The following is a 19,953-nucleotide window of genomic DNA, read 5'->3' on the forward strand; positions in this document are numbered from 1 at the left end:
ATTCTGATGGATGGGATTAGGGATTGGTAACTGAGGGCCCCGTGTATCCCAAGGGTCCTTTTTCTTGGTTCTTTCTCCTGAGGCACAAGCAAGGGGCTCCTTAACCCCCGCCAGAGGTGTGAGCGGTAAGAGAGGTTCTGCTAGAATTATCTCAGCACCTGAGTTGTGCGCAATCCTCATTAACAGGTAGAGGGGTAATGAGCCGCTGAAGGTGTGTAAGGGGAAAAACCAGTCTAAATTGCTGTTGCTGTTTACTCTGGGAAATAGCTTGTTTAAGAAGAGACCTTCACCTGTGTCTTGATTTTGTGCAGAGTTTTGTCTATATTGGTCCTTTGTCCCTTGGCTTAATTGAAAATATTGTGCTAGTTAAAATTTGATCATCAACCCAAAATCTTGATGGTAAACAACTATGGCTTCATTAAGCGTTTCAGAACAAAGTCTGAATGGGCAGGTTTTGGACTAAGGAGAAGAGCTGTAGCTTAGGGGTAAAGCATTCCAGTCTCGATCCCTGGCATCTCTAGGTAGGGCTGGGAGAGACTTTGATCTGAAAATCCTAGAGAGCTGCTGCCAGTCAGTGTAAACAATGCTGAGCTAATGCTATAAGGAGCTTCCTAGTGGAAGTATCCTGGACCATACAGGATCAGTTGGGTCAATTGGATTTCTCCTTCAGGAGATGAACCAGTAATCGGTTTTGTAGTTTTCTAGCATAAGTAGGTTTTAACCATTGAAGGTGGCTTTTAAGATTGGTTTTCTTCTTCTAACAGCATACTGTATATCACGGCTGGCATATAACTTCTACTGTCATAAGATGTATGGGGAGTCTAACTCTATCGTGGAGCTTTTCTGCAGACGGTTGGCGAAGGAGGAGATTGTCAGTTGTTCAGATCTGCCTACAGAAAAGGTGACGAAAAGTGTTGCTTGTAGTATGCTAAGCTGGCATGGAGGAGACACACGGGTGAAATTCTATGAACTACGGAACATGCACCTGCAGGTTGCTGTTTTCCCTGAGCTCTGGATAGACTCTCATTTTGTTTGAAGAAGTACCGAGTTCAATTTAGCATAGTGTGATGGGAATAATAATGAGCTTGGCCCTGGGTTCAGATCCCCAGGATTGAGGGATGGAGGTGCTCGGACAAATCGCTCTTAAAGTTTAACCCTGTGTTTAATTACTTTGAAAAGCTAGGTCATCTGAGTTCAAAGGAGCTTGCTTTGACTTAACTCAGGGGTAGCCAACATGGCATCCTCCAAACTTTGTGTAGTGCAGTTCCCATCATTCCAGGCAATTGGCTGGGGCTGATGGAAGTTGGAGTCCAACAGTATATGGAGGGCATCATATTGTCCAACCTGTTCATAGGTGCTAGGATTAAAATGGTACCCGGAGGCCTGCAACTAATGATTTGGCTGGCTGACTCAAAACCATCCCTCCTTTAATTGCAGCCCTCCTCCCTGCCTCTTGTCTTTTTAAGCTCTTTTCTGTGGACCACGTGATGTTCCAACCCTCCCAAGTCACATCTTGGATTTTCTAGCATCCAGAGGTCTGAGAGCAGACAATCTATGACATCAGGGCAGTTCAACCTATCACTGCAGGAGGCTTCATCACCATGTATAACCCATGAATAAAACCAGGAGCTTTTTGACAGGAAAGCCAAATAGAAGTGCAGTAACATTTAATGAGTTGCCAGGATTTTTTGGTAACTGGATTGTGAGGGGGGGGGGAGGTCTTAGCATGACATCTGGGGAGTTGGTCAGTTAGAAGACATTAACAAGCTAGTTGGCATAGTTTAACAGTTTTAAGGCATAGGCTGTAGTTGAGCGGTTCTTGCTTTGGCTGAGTGTTTCCCAAACTTGGGTATTCCAGCTGTTTTTGGACTACAACTCCCATCATCCCTAGCAAGACCAGTGGTCAGGGGTGATAGGAATTGTAGTCCGAAAACAGCTGGAGACCCAAGTTTGGGGAACACAGCTCCAGCTAATGAGAACCTGAACTAGAAAGGCTTTACGTCCTTCTCTTCAGGAAGGAAGAGGAGTCTCCGCAGCGTGACACTTGAATGCTTTTCTTTTTCTTCACAGCTACACAACTGCTTTAAGCTTCAAGTGGAGAATTACAGGAAACTGGGCTTGTTAGAGGAGGCTCTCCAGGCTGTGGTACTCTGGCTGGCTGTTCAGGGCAGCAGGATAACAGAACAGATGGCAGAGCCAATCTCCGCCTGGGTCAAAGTCAAAATTGATGCCAGCAAATCTGATGACCTGAGACTGAAGTAAGAATGGAACCGAAAAACTGGGTATTACTCTTACAATGGGGGATTGAGGTTTGCCCTGCCAGAACTTGAAACTGGCAATTCGGGGTAAACTTTTGTATTTGTCTTGCTGCATATGTATAGTTTTTGGGAAATCTGCATTCTGTCCTTCCACTGTTGAAACAGTGCTCAAGTTGACTTACATCAGTTTAAAATCTGATGTCTGTTTTATTCGTGCTTCTGAAGATAATCACAGCAGACAAGACTACTAAAAAGAGGAGTACAATTCCTGCTCTTTGTGGCATGGATCTTCCCTGCCACCCCTCACATGCATAAAGATGTTCCAACTTATATCTCCTTTGCCGGGAAAAGGGACACCGTGGGTTCTGAAGGAACTGGAGAGTTTTACCTCATGTCACATCCTAGCACTAAAGAAAGAACATAGGAAATGAGGCTGGTGTACTCCCTGACACTTAGGTCCTCCCTTAAGCAACAGTCAAGACTCTATTAAGCAATAAAATCTATGTATATTAAATGTATATAATCATCTAAGCACATAGTGCTTGCCAAAACAGCTATGACAGGGCTGTACTTGAAGGCACTTGCAGTCCAAAATAGACCTAGAAAAACAACGGCTCATGGAATTCCTTTTTTTTTTTGTCATAATTTTTAATTGATTTTTATACAGTAAAAATTTCAATTCAGTTTCCATACAATATTCCCGTAGCATTCTGACTTCCCATTCTTACTTCCATGATGTTTCAAATCCTTATATCTACTGCCTTGAATATCATATCTCTCTAACATATATCAATTCTTATAATAGCATTTCCTATAAATCTCTGCTATAGGACAAACAAAAGAATGCTTTGTTACTGACATCGGATAAAGTGGGGATGCTCAGTGCTGTTTTCTGACCTTAGTGGGGTTTCCATAAATTGTTCCACAGGGTATTTAACAGAATCCACCAATCCTGTCATGCTGTTCATGGAAACCTCCAAATGTAAAGACTCCTATTGGTAGCAGAAGGAACATCACTGCCGCAGAGTTCCATGTGAAACTTCACGTGGGTGGCAGCAGTAGAATCCAACGTGTATAGGTCTAACCTATGCCGCAATTGCCTCTCATAATTGGTGTGAAATTATTCAGCCCATATATGGGTTCCCAACACTTTGCTCTCGCGCATTATGATGTGTGGTGTGACAGATCTAGTCACAATCCCGCTTCATATTGCATGCAGACTAATGTTTGGAGGTGCTTGTAAATAGGGCTTTAATTTGAATACAGACAAGTTAACCAACTTCCCAACTTTGCTAGTGTTTTGAGGCTGGTCTTTTATGCACAGCTTTGCCACCAGCTTAAATTGGGTAAGTTCATAGGGAACAGGTCCCCAATTAGAGACTGATGCTAGATGATGCTGGGACAAACAGCCGGATGCCCAATGCGTTGTTTCTTTGCTGCTTGTGAGCTCCCAGTTGTGTCCAAGGCCAACCCAATACATTTTGATGCATGAAAGACAACGTGGCATCTCCCTATTTCCTATACAGAACCAGACTGTCCTGGCAATAGGCATTAATAGGCAATAGGCATAAACACATATCAAATAAAAGTGACTAGGGAGGAATCTAAATCAGTTCATTTCTGTACTATTTGGTCTAAACTTTTGATATACATCAATACAACAGAGACAGAACATAGACCCTCAATGTTCCAATGAAGTTTGAGGAGTGATATATTTTAGAAGATTAGGATAAAGTGATTTCTTCGTGCCTTGGGGATTCTGATGATAAAAGATGCATCACATAAATTAATGTAGGCTATTATTTTCCCTTTTCTGCCCCTCTTATCCATTCTAATTGTTCTTCCCCATTTTGTATCAATATGTTGAATGTTTGCATTTTGTCTTTATTTTAAAAATTAAAGTTTCTTTAAAATAAAAAAGAGCCTCATTCTGGAAGCAGGACACCTACTCTGAAAAGTTTTAATAGCACACAAGGCAGACAACACAGGGCCTATACCACTGCAGCAGCATCATTTGAGCTGCCCTCCAAGGGACCTTGGACCTGTGGCCAACAGACTGGTTCTAGCAGCTCCACACCTGCCGAATGCAGAGGGAGAACACAATTTACATAGGATGGATAAAATTCATTTTCTATGAGGTTTGGTTGCTTACTGCTAAATGCGTAATGCTAATGTGCTGAAATAAACTGATTAATTAATGTACTTTTGTGTTGGGGGAACACACTGGTGCTGGGGCAGTCTGAGGGCAACAGGCTAGCTTAGGAAATGCGGGGCAGACCTCTTGGCAGGAGGCAGCCAGGTCACTTTGCCTGACGGTGCAGCTGGCCCTGAAGATGTCTGGCAAGATAACTGAGAATAAAAGGCACATTGTGTTATTGTAACAGTGTAATCTGGAGTTGCTGTACTTTGGATGTGTTGTAATTTTTCCTCCTCGTTTTGCCCGCATGTTCATCACAGGACTCTAAAGGAGGGCCTGGAGGGGTACAGCTTGGATACAGAGGTCCTCATGAAAGTATTGTTGGAGGAGCTGAAGGCTTACAAGACCGTGCGGGCAGACACTGGCCAGGAGCGCTTCAACGTGATCTGCGATCTGCTGGACATATGTTCAGAAGGCAGCAGCTGGGTTCACGAGCGAGCTGTGGTTCTGGTGGAACTGGCACAGGTTCTGTGTTACCATGACTACAGTGAACAGACAGAATGGTGAGTGGCCAGTATTCTCTGGAGCTTCTATTGTCATCGGTGCTCAGGGTCCTAGCTGAGGTGTGTGCCCTTTGGAGATTGATGAGATTCATCTGCATGGCAAATTCAACTTTAGAAATGGAAGGAGGAGGTTGTTCCTATAAACTCTTTCCTTTTCCCTGTCCAATTTCTCATCCTTCCTCTAATGCAGGAGCAGCTAATCTCTAATCCTCCATCCCCCCCCTTTGCTGAAAAGTGTTAGGGCTCCGCCACAACTCAAGAAAGAACTTTGAAGTCAAGATGTGCAAATTAAGAAACCTTATGCTAGAGAGGCATCTGTGTTCTAAGGATATAATTTACTTTTTTGCAGCACAGTTTCAGGGCATTTTGCTCTGGCCTTTGCTAAGGTTTCCCTCCATCTGTTTAATATTGCTTTTATTTTGCAAAGCAAAAAAGAGTAGCTTCTCATGAATGTGCCCAACCTAGGAGACCTTGTGTTTATAATTCTCTACGTTCTCCATTCTGCTGTTCACAAGTCATAAATACAAGCATGTCACATACAAATTGCATTTAACAAATGGTGCAGAGTCCAACCCCTTGCTTCTCAATTTCCTTTCTCAGCAGCTCTCTGCCCTCTGATCCCATAGCTACAATTCAACACACACACACACCTCACCACTCTCATGGGTCAGAGTAGGGATGGGGAAACCTGTGATTCCCCTCCCCACAATGTTACTGGACTTTAGCCCCCATCATCCCCAACTATTGTCCATGCTTGACTGATGGGAATTGGAGACTAACAGTATCTGGAAGCCACAGGTTCCTCCACCCTGCTGGCTGTCAATTAGTCACCAGGTTAAGTTCAAGGTGCTGTTTCTTGTGTATGAAACCTTCTACAGCTTGGATCCAAAATACCAGAAATATTGCATTACCCCTTGTATACCCAATTGATTGCTGCTCTTTGCAGATGAGGGCCTCCGGCAGGTACCATCTTATTATGAGGTCCATTCCATACACTGTGGTAATTAGAACTTTAGTGTTGTGGCACCTACCCTTTGGAATTCCTTCCCCTTCAATATCAGACAGGCACTATCTCTGATGTCTTTTTAGCACTCTCTGAAGCCCTTCCTCCTTCAGGAAACCTTTTAAGTTGAATTCTTTCCCAGTCTGCATCTGTATTGAAATTGTTTTAAAGAAAGTTTAGCCCTTGTAGCTTGCTGCCCCGGGCCCCTTTGGGAGGAAGAGTAGGATCTAAATTTAACAATTTGTGTGCTAAGGTTCCCCTGAATTAGTCCAGAAAAGCCTCCATGGTTGATGAATGGGAGACACTGTTGCCTAAACTCTGTCTCCTCCGATGTAGCTCTGCCCTGGACTCTGTTCATGAAGCCCTGTGGCTGTTGGATTCTGTGCCAAAGACTCCCCAGAATGAGGAGCAGCTCCAGGACGATAAGGCCCAAGCCTTACTCTGGCTTTACATCTGCACAATTGAGGACAAAATGCATGAGGTATGTGGCAGTAAGCAAAGCAGCGCAGAACTCTGCTGACTAAATTCAGAGCTGCTTATATTTTGTGTTTTAGAAGTTAAATGCTACAATCTGTATAAATTCATGCAGATTATTTCTACTAACCTTGCTGCAGAGGTATATGCTGTTTACCTTATTTCTAGGCACTGAAGCCTCATCCTTGACAACTAGAAACCTTAAAAAGCTCACCCCTCTAGCTTCTCAGATCTCATCAGACATTTCCCCAATGCTTACTTTTTTTAACCAAAAGGTCTAGAAACCTCCCCCATCTTCTTAAAATCTCAGATGAGGGTCAAGGAAAACAGAATTGTATTTGATTTTGCATTCTTTCTGCCGTCGTGTTGCTGGATATAATCCTCGTTAAAGTGTATTTGACTGCAGCAAGCAAAACATTCATAACACACCAATGCTTATTTAAGTGGAGATGTTGGAGATTGGACATATTTTGGCTTAGGAATTTCCTGCCTTTTTTGCTGTAAGCTTTTCAGCATCTCCAGGGTACCCTGCATTACAATTGTAATTTATAGTAGGACAGGACTTTTACAGTGGCATGGAGGGGTTTTAAACTGAAGTAACCTTTTGTGAAGAATTGTGATGCATTGTGTGATGTGTCAATTATTGTGACGCATCATGAGGTTTGGGCTCAGTGAAACCACTGTAGTGGCTTTGTTTGTTATGCCCTGAGCTGCTCCACGAGGGATGAAGATTTTTATGCCACTGGGGACAGACAGTATGTCCTCTCACTTCCATACCAAGCTTTATCCAGGTTGCTTTTTCAAATGCAGAGCATCAAGCAAGAGCAGAGGACCAGGAGTGCCCATGCCAGGGGCCAGAAAGGCATACAAGATCTTGAAGGCTTTGAGACCAATGATCTTAACTATGAGAATAAATCCCAGGATGACAAGTTCCTGTATCTTGGCATTGCATTTAACCTGTCTGTGGATTCTGGTAAGGAACTTGGTTGGGCGGGGACACACATACATTTGAAGCAGGTATAGGGAACCTTCATTCTGCCAGGCTGCTAAATTTGGCCCACAGCGCCATTTCGGGCAAGCCATGCCTACCTGCTAGACACCTGATGTCATATGATGTTGGGTGCGAAGATCTGATTCAAGAATTAGGTGCTAAGAACTGTGAGCTTAAGTGCTGCCATGTGAGGTGATTGACAGGTGGGTGCAATTCTGTAAGCGGTATTGCCCGATCATGCTAGTGAATTTATCAGCTGGTAATCAGGTAGAAAATGGGGGGAAATAAGATCGTGGGTGCTCTCTAACCAAGATTGCTTAGTTTGTTGATTTCCAGCTGGATTATAAAAGGCACCATAGATATTTCTGACCCATCAAAAAGCAACCTTAAATTTTCATTGCTCAGAAAGGGACATGTGAAATGCGACCCTTGCTTATTAACCCCAATGGTGTAGCAGCTCCAGGTGAGCAGACAAGAAGCCTTGATATGAGATGCGCTTGAGTTTCTAGTTACTGCACAAAGAACTGTGATTTGACTCTCCCTACAAGGTGGTGATTGGCTCTGCAGTCTCTTGACCCCACCCAACACTAACTCTCTTTTTCAGTGCAATCAAAGTGTTTGGACGATGCCCTTGTCTTGTGGAAACAGGTCCTCTCCTGCAAGGGCAGGATCCCAGCTGTACGTAACGTTGAACAGACAGCAGCATCCTTACACATCATGGCAGCTTTGTACAGAATGATGGGAAAGGTAATGAGCCAGGCACTTTGCTTGGGCAAGAAGTCTATATAACTGGGATTTTGTTCTCCTTCGACTTCCTGAAAGGGCGCCTCCTTCTTTCCCCTCACTTCCCTGCTCTCATGCAAGCCTCTCTTTTAGGCTGGTTGTGAAAAGCCTTGGGGCAGCAGCATGAAGGCTGCACCTGAGAACAGCACCTCCCACCTCCTGTAGGAGTCCCATTATGCCCGCCCCTCTCCTTCCCCATCCCTGCCAGTCTGAGGTGCCTTGCTTTCTGATTCGAGAACTGGGAGCAGAGAAACGAAGAGTGGCTCACAAGCTCTTACGACGAGCTTGCAATATTGAGTGCTTCTTGGTGAACCTGAGAAGAGCCCTGCTGGATCACGCCAGTGGCCCATCTAGTCCAGCATCCTGTCCTCACAGAGGCTGACCAAGATGCCTATGGGAAGTGACCACTGGAAGGTTGCCTGTGAGGGAATGTGGGAGCCAGTGGGGTTAGAGTGTCAGACTAGGACCTGGGAGACCAACGTTCAAATCCTGACTCGGCCATGAAGCTCAGCGGGTGACCACGGGCCAGTCGTCATCTCTCAGCCTAACCTACCTCACAGTGATGCTATAAGGATAAAATTGGGAGGGGAGAGCCATGTATGTCACCTCGAGCTCCTCGGAGGAAAAGGGTGGTGTATATAGATGCAAGGAATTAAATAATAATGTTTTCCTCGAACTGAAAAGGACGGTTGGTTTCTGTTTGATGTTTATGCTTTATTCTTTTACTGGTGGGTTATTTGAAAATGAGACTGCAGCTTTAATATTGAATTTTAAATTTGTATTTTAATCTGTTATTTTAAATTGATTGTGTTTATGTTTTTATTGTGATTTTAACTAGTGTTAGCCGCCCTGAGCCCGGTTCTTGGCTGGGAAGGGCAGGGTATAAATAAAAATTTATTATTATTATTATTATTATTATTATTATTATATTATATTATTATTATTATTATTGCTGCATCAACAGCAAATGGCCAGTTCTGCCACGGTGAGCAGACCACGGTGAGCAGACCAGAGTATATGGACCTATAAACATTTAATGAAAGTGTTAAAGGTGCGGCTTTTTGCTCAAATTCATTTTCTAAAGGAAAGAAGTTGTAACAAGTCGCCAGATGTGTTATTCTATGAACTTGATTGTTTTCCACATTCTGGAAAAGGTCATGGAGCAATGCTACTCTGCCCCTTTACTGGGAGGGAAGAGTGAATTGATCAGAATCAGATTTTGTATCTGAATGCCACCTGCACCCAGGAAGGCTTTCCTGTTAGGTCATGGCAACTTTTATTACAGAGCTTGAATCCTCGTGAGCACATAGTTCCCCTGAATAGCAAAACTGACCATCCCCGACTGTACTGGATTTGGTCCTCACCCCCCTGCACATACTTAAATAGATTTATTTCCTTTTTTTATTATGCAGCCATTACAGGCCATAGAGAGTTATTTCCTCATCACAGCTCTCTTCGGGGCACTTGAAGACTCTTTGGGGAGGAGCAATGCCTTGTGCCAAATTTCCAAGCTACTTCTCCATCTGGAATGTCCCAGTTACGCTGAGGTGAGCATGAAGAGTAGTCCTGTGAATGGCAAAAGTCCCTGGCATCTCCTGGAAAGGTCCCCCTCTGAAATCCTGGAGAACTTTTGCCAGTCAGTGTGGACAGTACTGGACCACAGATCTGATTCTGCCTAAGGCAGCTTGCTAGGTTTCGTGCCCAACATACTGTTACAAATACCCTTTAAAAAATGGCCACCTTATTGCTGGGATTCTTTCTGTTTCATCTACCCCAGCACAGTTGGGATGGCAGCAGCTGTTGGAGGTTTTTCTCCCAGCCCTCCCACCTGAAACTCTCTTAACTAGTGATGTTGGGTGTTGAACTTGGGGCTTTAAAGTTGCTCTACAACTGAGAATGGAGCTTTTTATGGCCCTACTGGATGCCCGTCTGGGAAATGTGAGAGTTAAACATGCTTCCTCAATACAGTGGTACCTTGGTTCTTGAATTTAATCCATTCCAGGGGTCCGTTCAACTCCCAAAACGGTTTGAAAACCAAGACATGGCTGCCAGTCAGCTGCCGGAGCTTCCTGCACTTAATCAGAAGCCGCACTGGATGTTTGGCTTCTGAAAATCATTCCCAAACCGGAACACTCACTTCTGGGTTTGCGGCGATCGGGAGCCGATTTGTTTGAGAGCCAAGCCGTTCGACTACCGAGGTACCACTGTACAGCTTTGATGTAGGCATGCTATGCCTTTCCACCTCCTAAAAAGGATCACCAGATGTACTAACAATTCACTGTAACACAAAGCATCAACAAAGAAAGGAAAACGCTGCTGGGGCCCTCAGGGTTGGAGATGTCTGAATAGCAATTGCTCTGAAAGGTCCTTCTTCCCAATGCACTGCCAAAGAGTAATGCTTTTGATACATGATGGAAAGCCAACAGTGGCAGAGATGGACAGACCTCACTCAGGAGGGCATCTGACACCTGTGGTGGTGGGAACTATGCCGACTTCTGCTGATGGGGCTCAGTTCAATCTCGTCTCTCAATGGCTGAGTAGAGAATGATAACTGCCCAAGGCCTTAGTTCAAAGTTGGCAGTCTGACTTTGGCCTGAAAGCAAATAGCCAAAATAAACCTCAGTGAGGGCAAATGAGACAATTAAGCAACTGTACCACTGTATGCCCTTTCATGGATCGCTGCCTTGTCATGGCGAAGGGGCTTGAATAACTCCAAGAAGCTATGAGCTATGCCGTGCAGGGCCACCCAAGACGGACAGGTCATAGCCAAGAGTTTAGACTAAATGTGATTCACCTGGAGAAGGAACTGGCAATCCACTCCAGTATTTTGCCAAGAAAACTCCATGGACATAAAAAAGAGAAGCTTTGAGAAGAAAGTGAGAGTTTTAAAGGCGTGCTTTGGTTCATGGGGAGTCAAACATGACTAAGAGGACTAAATAACAACCACTGTATGAGCCATGAAGTTGACAATCTGGAGACAAGCTCATTCCTGTTGGAGGCCCCATAGACCTGATTTCTTGATGGCTTTCTCATTACTTCCTGCTATTAAGGTCAGCTGCTGATAAACAGGACAAATGCTGGCTGAACTCTTGTTCAGCCAGCATTTGTCCTCACGAAAGCTCATACCAAGAACAAACTCAGTTGGTCTCTAAGGTGCTACTGGAAAGAATTTTCTATTTTGTTTCGACTATGGCAGACCAGCACGGCTACCCACCTGTAACTGAACTCTTGTTAGTTATTTCAACTCTAGCGGACGACTGCTGTGCTAATGTTCTTTTTATCCTGTTTTATTCTCTTGCAGACCACTTTAAAGGAGGCTGAATTGTGCTTGCAAAATGTGGACAGAAAGAATGACTCTTGCCTGCTGACCAATCAAACACTAGCTGTGCTCCGTAGTAAGCTGTGCTTAGCAAACCACAAGGTATCCTGGTGGGGGTTGCCCTTTTACATTCACTGCAGTGCACAGCACTGAGACTGGCAAGCAAACCAGGTTACTAAAAGCACTATCTTCAGTAAAAAAAAAGCTTTTGTGTGTCCATGTGCCAGGAAGGAGAGAGTAGAAAGCCACATGGGAATGGTGCTTTTGGGTCCGTAAGACCCTAAAAGGGAGCCTATTATATTATGCTGTGGCTAATACTTTGCCGAACCATTCAAAACCAAGATTGCCTCTCTGCCAATATATGATTCTTTTTTCCTGTAAGTAGGCTGCACTGATTAATTATTCCGGAAGGGGCTTAACCATTTGTCACAGTTAGGCTGCGCCTCGATTTGTTCAAGATCCATCCAGGCTTGATAACTTTTTTTGTACTTGTGGGTTGGAGGTTTGATTCTGCAGGGATTCTGCAGGAATGAACTGAGGAGCCCCACCACTTCTGGGCTAATTATAAATGTAGATCATTGCTAGCCGCAAGTGGGTTGGTTTTTATCCCATTATCTGCAGTATGGATAGGAGAATGCTGGATCAGGGTGGGAAGTTCTAGGTTCAGCTGTGAAATGCACACATGGGTGTCAAATTGCAGGCACTTCCAAACTTTCAAAAAATTTCCCTGGGGTCAAGAATCATCTGCATTCTGACTTGTAAGCTTTTGCAGCATAAACTTGACATGAGTCAATAGTGTGATGCAGCAGTTTAAAAAGCCAATGCAGTTCTGGGCTGCATCAATAGGAGTATAGCATCTAGATCAAGGGAAACAATAGTACCACTGTATTCCGCTCTGGTCAGACCTCACCTGGAATACTGTGTCCAGTTCTGGGCACCACAGTTCAAGAAGGATACTGACAAGCTGGAACGTGTCCAGAGGAGGGCAACCAAAATGGTCAAAGGCCTGGAAACGATGCCTTATGAGGAACGGCTTAGGGAGCTGGGTATGTTTAGCCTTGAGAAGAGAAGGTTAAGGGGTGATATGATAGCCATGTTCAAATATATAAAAGGATGTCATATAGAGGAGGGAGAAAGGTTTTCTGCTGCTCCAGAGAAGCGGACACGGAGCAATGGATTCAAACTACAAGAAAGAAGATTCCACCTAAACATTAGGAAGAACTTCCTGACAGTAAGAGCTGTTCGACAGTGGAATTTGCTGCCAAGGAGTGTGGTGAAGTCTCCTTCTTTGGGGGTCTTTAAGCAGAGGCTTGACAGCCATCTGTCAGGAATGCTTTGATGGTGTTTCCTGCTTGGCAGGGGGTTGGACTGGATGGCCCTTGTGGTCTCTTCCAACTCTGATTCTATGATTCTAAATCAAATTCTGGTTGGTGCACAGTGGAAGACGGTCTTCTTTGCAACTGATCCTTCCCCTCCCCCCTCTCTCTTTGCGGACAGATTGAAGAAGGTGTCGTCCTTCTAGTAGAAATCTTACAGAACCCTGCTTTGCAAAGGTCCTCTAAGGTCTGGTACCTGCTCCGAGCCAGTGCTCTCCAGTTGACAGCCGCTTACCTTGGTCTGCCAGATTCTGCCCTCCCACTGGCACTGAGGCAAAAACTCTGGGTTCAAGGTGAGTGCAGAAGCATTCCTATATCTCCTCCTTGATACCAATCTGTACTCGTCTGATACTTGCAATTCACCTGTCAATAAGTGAATTGTAAATGATTGGAAGATTTTGAGAACTTTGTGATCTGGAGGGGTATCTAAACATTCAAGTGCAAAGAGAAGATGTTCCATTCCAGATGTATGGGAGGTGCATACTAGAGTTAGGTTTCACCCAACAGGTGTACAGCATATCGTTCCCAAGTGGAAAGGGAACAGCCAATTTTAAATTCTGGGGCAGAACAGCAGTGTTGGCTGGTAACCTGCAGTTCTTGGGTTGTGGTAAATTCCAACAAGCAAAGATTGAGGCTTTAAGCTGGAGGTGGCAAACCTGTGGCCCCCCAGTTATTGTTGGATTCTACCTCCCATCATCTATGGTCATTGATTATGCTGGCTGAGGCTGATAGGAGTGGGGAGTTCAATAATGTTTGGAGAGCACCAGGTTGCCCAACCCCGTTTTTAAGCCATGCCAACAGTGTCATATATCATGGAAGTTTCTTCCTTGTGTGTAGAAGAGGTTCCCACCATGCACTAGTACTGTAAATAGTCTTGGAAGTAAAAACCTGCTTCCTTCATTGCGAACTGTGCTCCAGGGAGCATTTGCATTTCTTGGGAGCTACTGGTAATCAAGTGCTTCTCATCTCTGAAAGCAGGCTGCCCCTTAAAATGTACAGCCCTAGGAAACCACTGTAAGCTACATCCCAATAGTTATAGGCCTAATAGGCGTGCTTATCCGTATGTGGGCATTGTGTATTGTTCCCTTGAGCACATCTCCCAAATATTGGCAGCACACAGAGGTCCTTTCATATGGGTTGCTTGTGGAAAGGTTTCCTTGAAACTACAAAGCTTGATGAACACAGTAGTAACATACAGTGTGTGTTCTCTCCTCTCATGCAGGATGGAAGACCCCTGAAACGGCTCTGGGTGATGCTCACAAACTCTACCGCAGCATCCTCTTGAGTTTCTCACTGATTATCAGCGACACGCCTGCTAAAGATGTTTCAGAGCATCAGTTTGTAGATCACGGTAAAATGTTTATTGCTTTCCTCTGAAAGCGTGCAAGGATTTTTTCTATTTTTCAAAATCCTGTATGCATGAAATTTTCAAAATCCTGTATGCATGAAATTTTCCCTAAACTGGGGCGAAGCGGTCCACTGTTGGAATATTGCTGCTGTTTACTAGTTCCTTTTCAGCCAAGGATCTATTGGATAAAACCGATATGCTGTATCTGCCCTCAAAAGGGAGCAGCTGGTGTTTTTTAGTATTAATATAGCACCATCACTATGGATTGTGCTTTATAAGCTTTTCAGAATTCTGTGGAATGCAAATTGTGATACAATGTAGGAAATCAATAAAAATACGATTAAGTAATCATGCAGCATCTAGCACAGCACATTACGGTTGCAACAACAAACAGAAAAATTATTCAGTGGCCTGTTTTCAAGTAGTTTTCAAGTGGTCTGGTGCATTTGGGAGCAGCTGGGCTAGACAGTTGTGCAAAAGGTGTCATGGAAAAATGAGTGGAGTAGCTTAACTAAATTGAGACTGTCCATATGCTGGTTTTAGTGATTTAAAAGTTATAACTTGTTCTACTAGTTGAAGATGCTGAAGTTATTCCATAAAAGAAAGACAGAGATATATATTCTGGGTGGTATTCAGCAGCTAACTGGTCCCGCTAGTGGAAGCCTTCATAGGGGCTTCTGCTGGCGCAATGGGGCTTCCCTGCTGTCCAACCCCCTCCCCCGCCAGCACCCCCCCCCCCCCAAAACTGCCCTTTGGGAGGCAGGAGAATCCCCTAGAACAGTGCAAGGGGAGGGGGAATTGTTCCATCTGGCAAGCTGAAAATTTGCGCTGACAGAACAATAGCCCTAGTGCTATGCTGAATTCCTCGCTCTGAAAATAAACCAAATATGTTTCAGCACACAATCTTGGAACATGGTTGACCTTCGGTACTGGAACGGCTTCCTAGCCACATACAATCTATGGATTTTTACAAGCAAATGGCCCCCCAGTTGCTACTCCTTATTTTACATTGTTCTCTTATTTAATTTACTCTGCCAAGCTCAAGCAATGAAACTCTTCAACAGCTCGCCTCATCTGACCAATGGGGGTTTTTTTAATTAAAAAAAAATGCAGGGAAGTAAACATGCAACTTTGCAACCAGAATAAATGCAGCTGTAATATTTGATGTTGGGTGCAGAGTTCATCTGGATACCTAGCTGCATTTTTTTTAAAAAAAAGTTTCCAATTCCTCTGGATGCATGGGTAGGTTTAGAAACCTGTGGGCAAAATGTCCAATTAAATCCCAGAAGCCAGACAAGTGGCAAAAAGAGGCTTTCAGTGATTGGGAGGCAAGGTGCCCTGAATAGCTCATTAACTTTCCCCATGGCTTGCAGAATAAATTGTGCTAATTAGGGAATGCTTGTATAATATAGATGAGGTGCACAGTATGGTTTACCTTGGTAAAGAATTGTCAAATGAGGCAGACACTAAGGCTGGGCGATATCTGGTTTTCAACATTGTGATATATCAGCGGCTTAATACCACGATATGCTGATATATCACAATGTCTGGAATGTATAATGGATCATTTTCCCTCCCCACCTTCCTCCCTAGTCCTACTGAGCAAGCCCCCATACCGCTCTGACTTGCATGAGCTGGATGGGCGCAGGGGGTTCCTTAAACTGCTCAGCTGGGGGATGGGAAGCCTCCTGCCCTCCAGTTCTCAGACAAGTGCCCAGTGAATAGGTGGTCCCAAAGAATGCAGATGTCGCCTGCCCAATCTTAATGTATGTGGAATTACTGTGTTCCACACTTCAGCATGCTATCTCTTTTGAAAGCCTTAAACATGGTGCACCTGGATGTAAAATTAAGATGCCCTACGCACACGCAACTTAACTATTTCTTTCCCCACCCCAAACAAATTTGATCATCCTACTCAGGTGATAACTTGGTGCAGAAGTGGCAGGTGCTTGCTGACATGTTTGTTTGCTCCGAGAGCTTTGTCTCCCTCCTGGGCAAGATCGAGATTGTCAATGAAGCAAAAGCTTTCTGCCTGGAAATGCTCAAAATCTCCATGAGGCTTCAGTCTATTCGATGGTAAGGAATGTAAATGGGTAAGGAGGGGGAACCCGTGGCTCTTTAGATGTCACTGAACTAAAATCTCTATCATCATTAACCATTGGCCATGCTGGCTGAGTCTGGTGGGAGCTGGAGTCCAACAGCATCTGGAGTGGGGGGTCAGCAGTTCTCCACCTGTCAGGGAGCTGCACTCCACTGCCAGACAGAGTCTGGGTGGGTACAGGCAGCCCCGGCCACTCCTAGCCAGTGATAAGTCTCCCAGCGAGTCTTCCAGCACCTCCCTTGGGGAGGAGGAGTTATCCTCAGGCAGCCAGGTGGAGCGCGGGCTCCAGGATGTTGCTCAGAGACCCAGCACCATCTGGCAGACCTGTTCTGAGGGGGAGATGCCACTTCCGTCGCCTGAACTGCACAGAGGGGTCAAAAGACCGGGAAGGCGGCCTTTTAGGATGCCGAAATTCCTATGCTGGGGTCGCAGCCGGAGACAGGCACTTCCAGATTCTTCTAGCGACTAGGTAGTCATGTTTTTCAGTAGCTCCGCACTGTAAATAGCTTGCACAATAAAAAAACAGTTAAAGACAAGACGGACTTTGTGTTCACTCATGAGCAACCGCTTCGCGGACCTGACACCAACCCCGATATATAATGAAAATAACATTGCACAGACAAACTCATAGGTGGGGGAATTAGAGACCTAGACTCGAACTTGTGTTGGCCTTGTCCCTTTCTCAAAAATGTGGACCCAGGCAGCCTAGAGGCAAGCCCTCCTTAATCTGTTGAGCTTATCTGTGCAGAACTGTGATGGGCATAGGATGGAGGACAGCCTTTTGTGACATTTTGGTACGGAGCAGCATGTTGAGATAGGTTGCAGCGTGTGTCCGATGCCATTTGCAGGTCAAAGGTATCAATTGTTGAGTATTGGGAACTCCAATGTGTGCTTGGCTTGTTCTTTCTCATCAGGTGCGCTCGCTTCCTGGTCTTGAAGAGTGGACTGGAACTGCAGCGCGGTGACCTGGAGCTGTGTCGCTTGGATCTGGAGCAGGTCTTGTTTCTTCTTGAATCGGGCACTGGTGAGGCTTTTCCACCCTACCTAAAGTAGCCTAAGCAGGGATGGTAGAACCTGGAACATCTTGCTGCAAGAAGAATGAGGAGGCAAACTGCTGTTTGCGGAAGGGGAGTTGTTTTGCCCTGTGACTTAACTCAAGGGGATAATTAAGTCTCCCTCTGGAAGGGTAGATCTGAATTTGGGGTGGGCTTGAGGGCATGGTCCCAGACTTTTCAGACTGATAAACTCTTCCCCTCCCCAAAAGCCAAACCCACCTACACAGGCAATGCATCCCCGCAAAACCATGCGCCCACAAAGTTAAAATGGGCAATTCCCTTTACAAAAAAAGAATACGAATGGAGAAAAATGGGCAGTTGGGCTGGGTACAATGTGAAGCAAAGCACCAGCCACACCTGCCCGTCCCCCTTCCTTTCCAATGCTAAGAGTGCCTATCAGCCCCAGATGGCTCCCGGAGCCAAAGAAAGAGGCCTAGGTGGCAAGAAACTAGACCCTCTAAATCGGGGACGTCCAACTCCCAAGAGACTGTGATCTACTCCTGGAATAAAAAACTGGCAGTGATCTGGGGGATGATGACCCAAAGTTGTTGAGCTTTTTTTTTTTTTTTTTTAAAGGGGAGCGTCATAGTTCTTCTGCTTTGGGGGGGGCATGCTATAAATCGCTAACAAAGCAATAAACACTCTGCCGCTCTCGCCTCGCCTGCATGGGTATATCGGGACGGCCAGGGGTCCATGAAGCCTCCTCCCAGAGTGAACTTGCCGCATCCTGCCAGCAGGGACTTCCAAAAAAACCAGCGTAGCAGGGTGCCGGCGGCTGAACGACGACCAACTCTGGGCACACCCGCGGATGCTCTTTTTCCACCGCGTAGTAAAATGAGCCCACAACTGCTTTCAGCTGGGCATCGACCCTGCTCTAAATCTTTTTTTTTTAACTATTTTTTTTTAATTGGGAGAGGCAGGATGCTTTGAGGGCACAGTGTCAGGTGCCTGGGGGTTCTATGGCACCCATGGGCAGCATAGCTTGAGGGTGTAGGATCTTCAAACACACTGATATTGAGACCCGCTGTGCCCTTTTGTGGAGGGTTTAGATCAGTGTTTCCCAAACTTGGGTCTCCGGCTGTTTTTGCTCTGCAGCTCCCATCATTCCTAGCTAGCAGGACCAGTTGGAACTGTTGTCCAAAAACAGCTGGGGACCCAAGTTTGGGGAACACAGGTTTAGATCAATTTTGTCTTTAAGCTTTCAGAATAATTTGTGAAGTGTTTTCCGCTGGTGCCAGGGGGAAATACTCAATGAGCTCGTCTCTTCTGCCTCCAGTTTTTGAAACCAAAGAAGAAAAAGGAGGTGTGAAAATCAAGCCCAGGAAAGGCAGGTCTAAAAACAGGACGCCTCAAGGTCCGTGTGTGGAGCCCTCTGAGGAAGAGCAGCCTTTCATGAGAGAGGTCTCCCTCGAGTTTGTTGACACAGTCTCCCTGCAGAAGAAGACCCTAACCACCTCGCCAGTGCTGAAGCCCAAACAGAAGAAGCATGCTGGCTTCCTGAATCACCCAGAGGCCTGCCACTGCTTGCTGTGCTCTGACGTGGTCCTCTCGGCTGTCTGTCTCGGCTGGCTGGTCACCTCTGCAGAGGAGGAGCTGGCATCTGGGAACAGGGCGGAAGGCTTGCATCTCCTTGAGACCAGTCTGAAACGGTGTGCCACTGTGGCTCTGCGTCTCTCCAGCATGGTGGCCTGTGTTTCTCAAGGCAAGAAGGGGGTCATTCAGCATCAGTCCCCAGTTCAGATCCTTGATAATCTGGTGGCCCATATCTACGTGACTCTGGCTTGGCAAAGTGTGAACACTGGGAGACCAGAGAAGAAACTTTGGGGGATTCTGGAGTCTGGCTTGAGCTTGCTGTCTTCTAAGGAGACTCGACTCCTTGGCTTCCAATACCAGAGGGCCAGGCTGCTGCTTGCCAAAGCTGTGGGTACCATGTCTATCCTAGCCTCTACTCAATATGACAGTGCAGAAAACCTGTTTTCTAGTGCTTGGTCCTGGAAGTCCCCATTGTCTCTCCACGGGAACCCAGAAGCCAAGCAAAAGGTAGAAAAGGCAGTCGATTCACTTTGCACGCTGCCCCTGAAAAGCAAAACGGCGAAGCAGCCAAGAGCTGACCAAAAAGCAAAGTCTAAGCGAATCCAAGGAACTAAACCTCTGTCTGTGACCAAAACTAATAATCCATTTGTCCCAGCTGACTCTGATTCAGAGGCTGCTCTGGTTGTCGTTAGACCACCTGTAGAGCACCGTACCCCAGCCCACAAATCTCTCCCAGCTCCCAGGACGATCCAGCATTCAGCAGCTAAGCCGCGCCTAAAGGCTCCGTTTGCGGTTTTTGAGGAATCTTCTCCAAAGCTAAACACCAAACTTCTAAAGGCCCCCAAAGTGTCGAAGAGAACGAAATCTCGAATTAAGGTAACAATTAAAATAATAATAATCTCTTAAACGTCAGCAACCCTAGCATAGAGCAAACCTAAAAATTGCCTTGCTTAATCTGGGCCATGGTCTTAATATGGAAGCGTTAATTGTGGCTGCTGTGGTTTATTAAAAA

The 19,953-nt window shown here is 45.4% G+C and overlaps 1 protein-coding gene across 1 annotated transcript in view; it reads left to right on the forward strand.

Moving 5' to 3' along the window:
• Positions 1-19,953, forward strand: part of ESPL1 (extra spindle pole bodies like 1, separase) — a 39,586-nt gene that overhangs the window by 6,791 nt on the left and 12,842 nt on the right. The window contains exons 6-18 of the mRNA XM_033138596.1: positions 765-901; positions 2,071-2,258; positions 4,716-4,958; positions 6,298-6,442; positions 7,246-7,408; positions 8,031-8,173; positions 9,622-9,756; positions 11,511-11,630; positions 13,026-13,197; positions 14,127-14,255; positions 16,172-16,328; positions 17,268-17,377; positions 18,685-19,817. Of these exons, the coding sequence (XP_032994487.1) occupies positions 765-901; positions 2,071-2,258; positions 4,716-4,958; positions 6,298-6,442; positions 7,246-7,408; positions 8,031-8,173; positions 9,622-9,756; positions 11,511-11,630; positions 13,026-13,197; positions 14,127-14,255; positions 16,172-16,328; positions 17,268-17,377; positions 18,685-19,817 (2,975 nt within the window). The remainder of the gene's footprint in view (positions 1-764; positions 902-2,070; positions 2,259-4,715; positions 4,959-6,297; positions 6,443-7,245; positions 7,409-8,030; positions 8,174-9,621; positions 9,757-11,510; positions 11,631-13,025; positions 13,198-14,126; positions 14,256-16,171; positions 16,329-17,267; positions 17,378-18,684; positions 19,818-19,953) is intronic.

This window comes from Lacerta agilis, chromosome 2 (assembly GCF_009819535.1).
Source record: "Lacerta agilis isolate rLacAgi1 chromosome 2, rLacAgi1.pri, whole genome shotgun sequence".
Lineage (NCBI taxonomy): Eukaryota > Metazoa > Chordata > Lepidosauria > Squamata > Lacertidae > Lacerta > Lacerta agilis.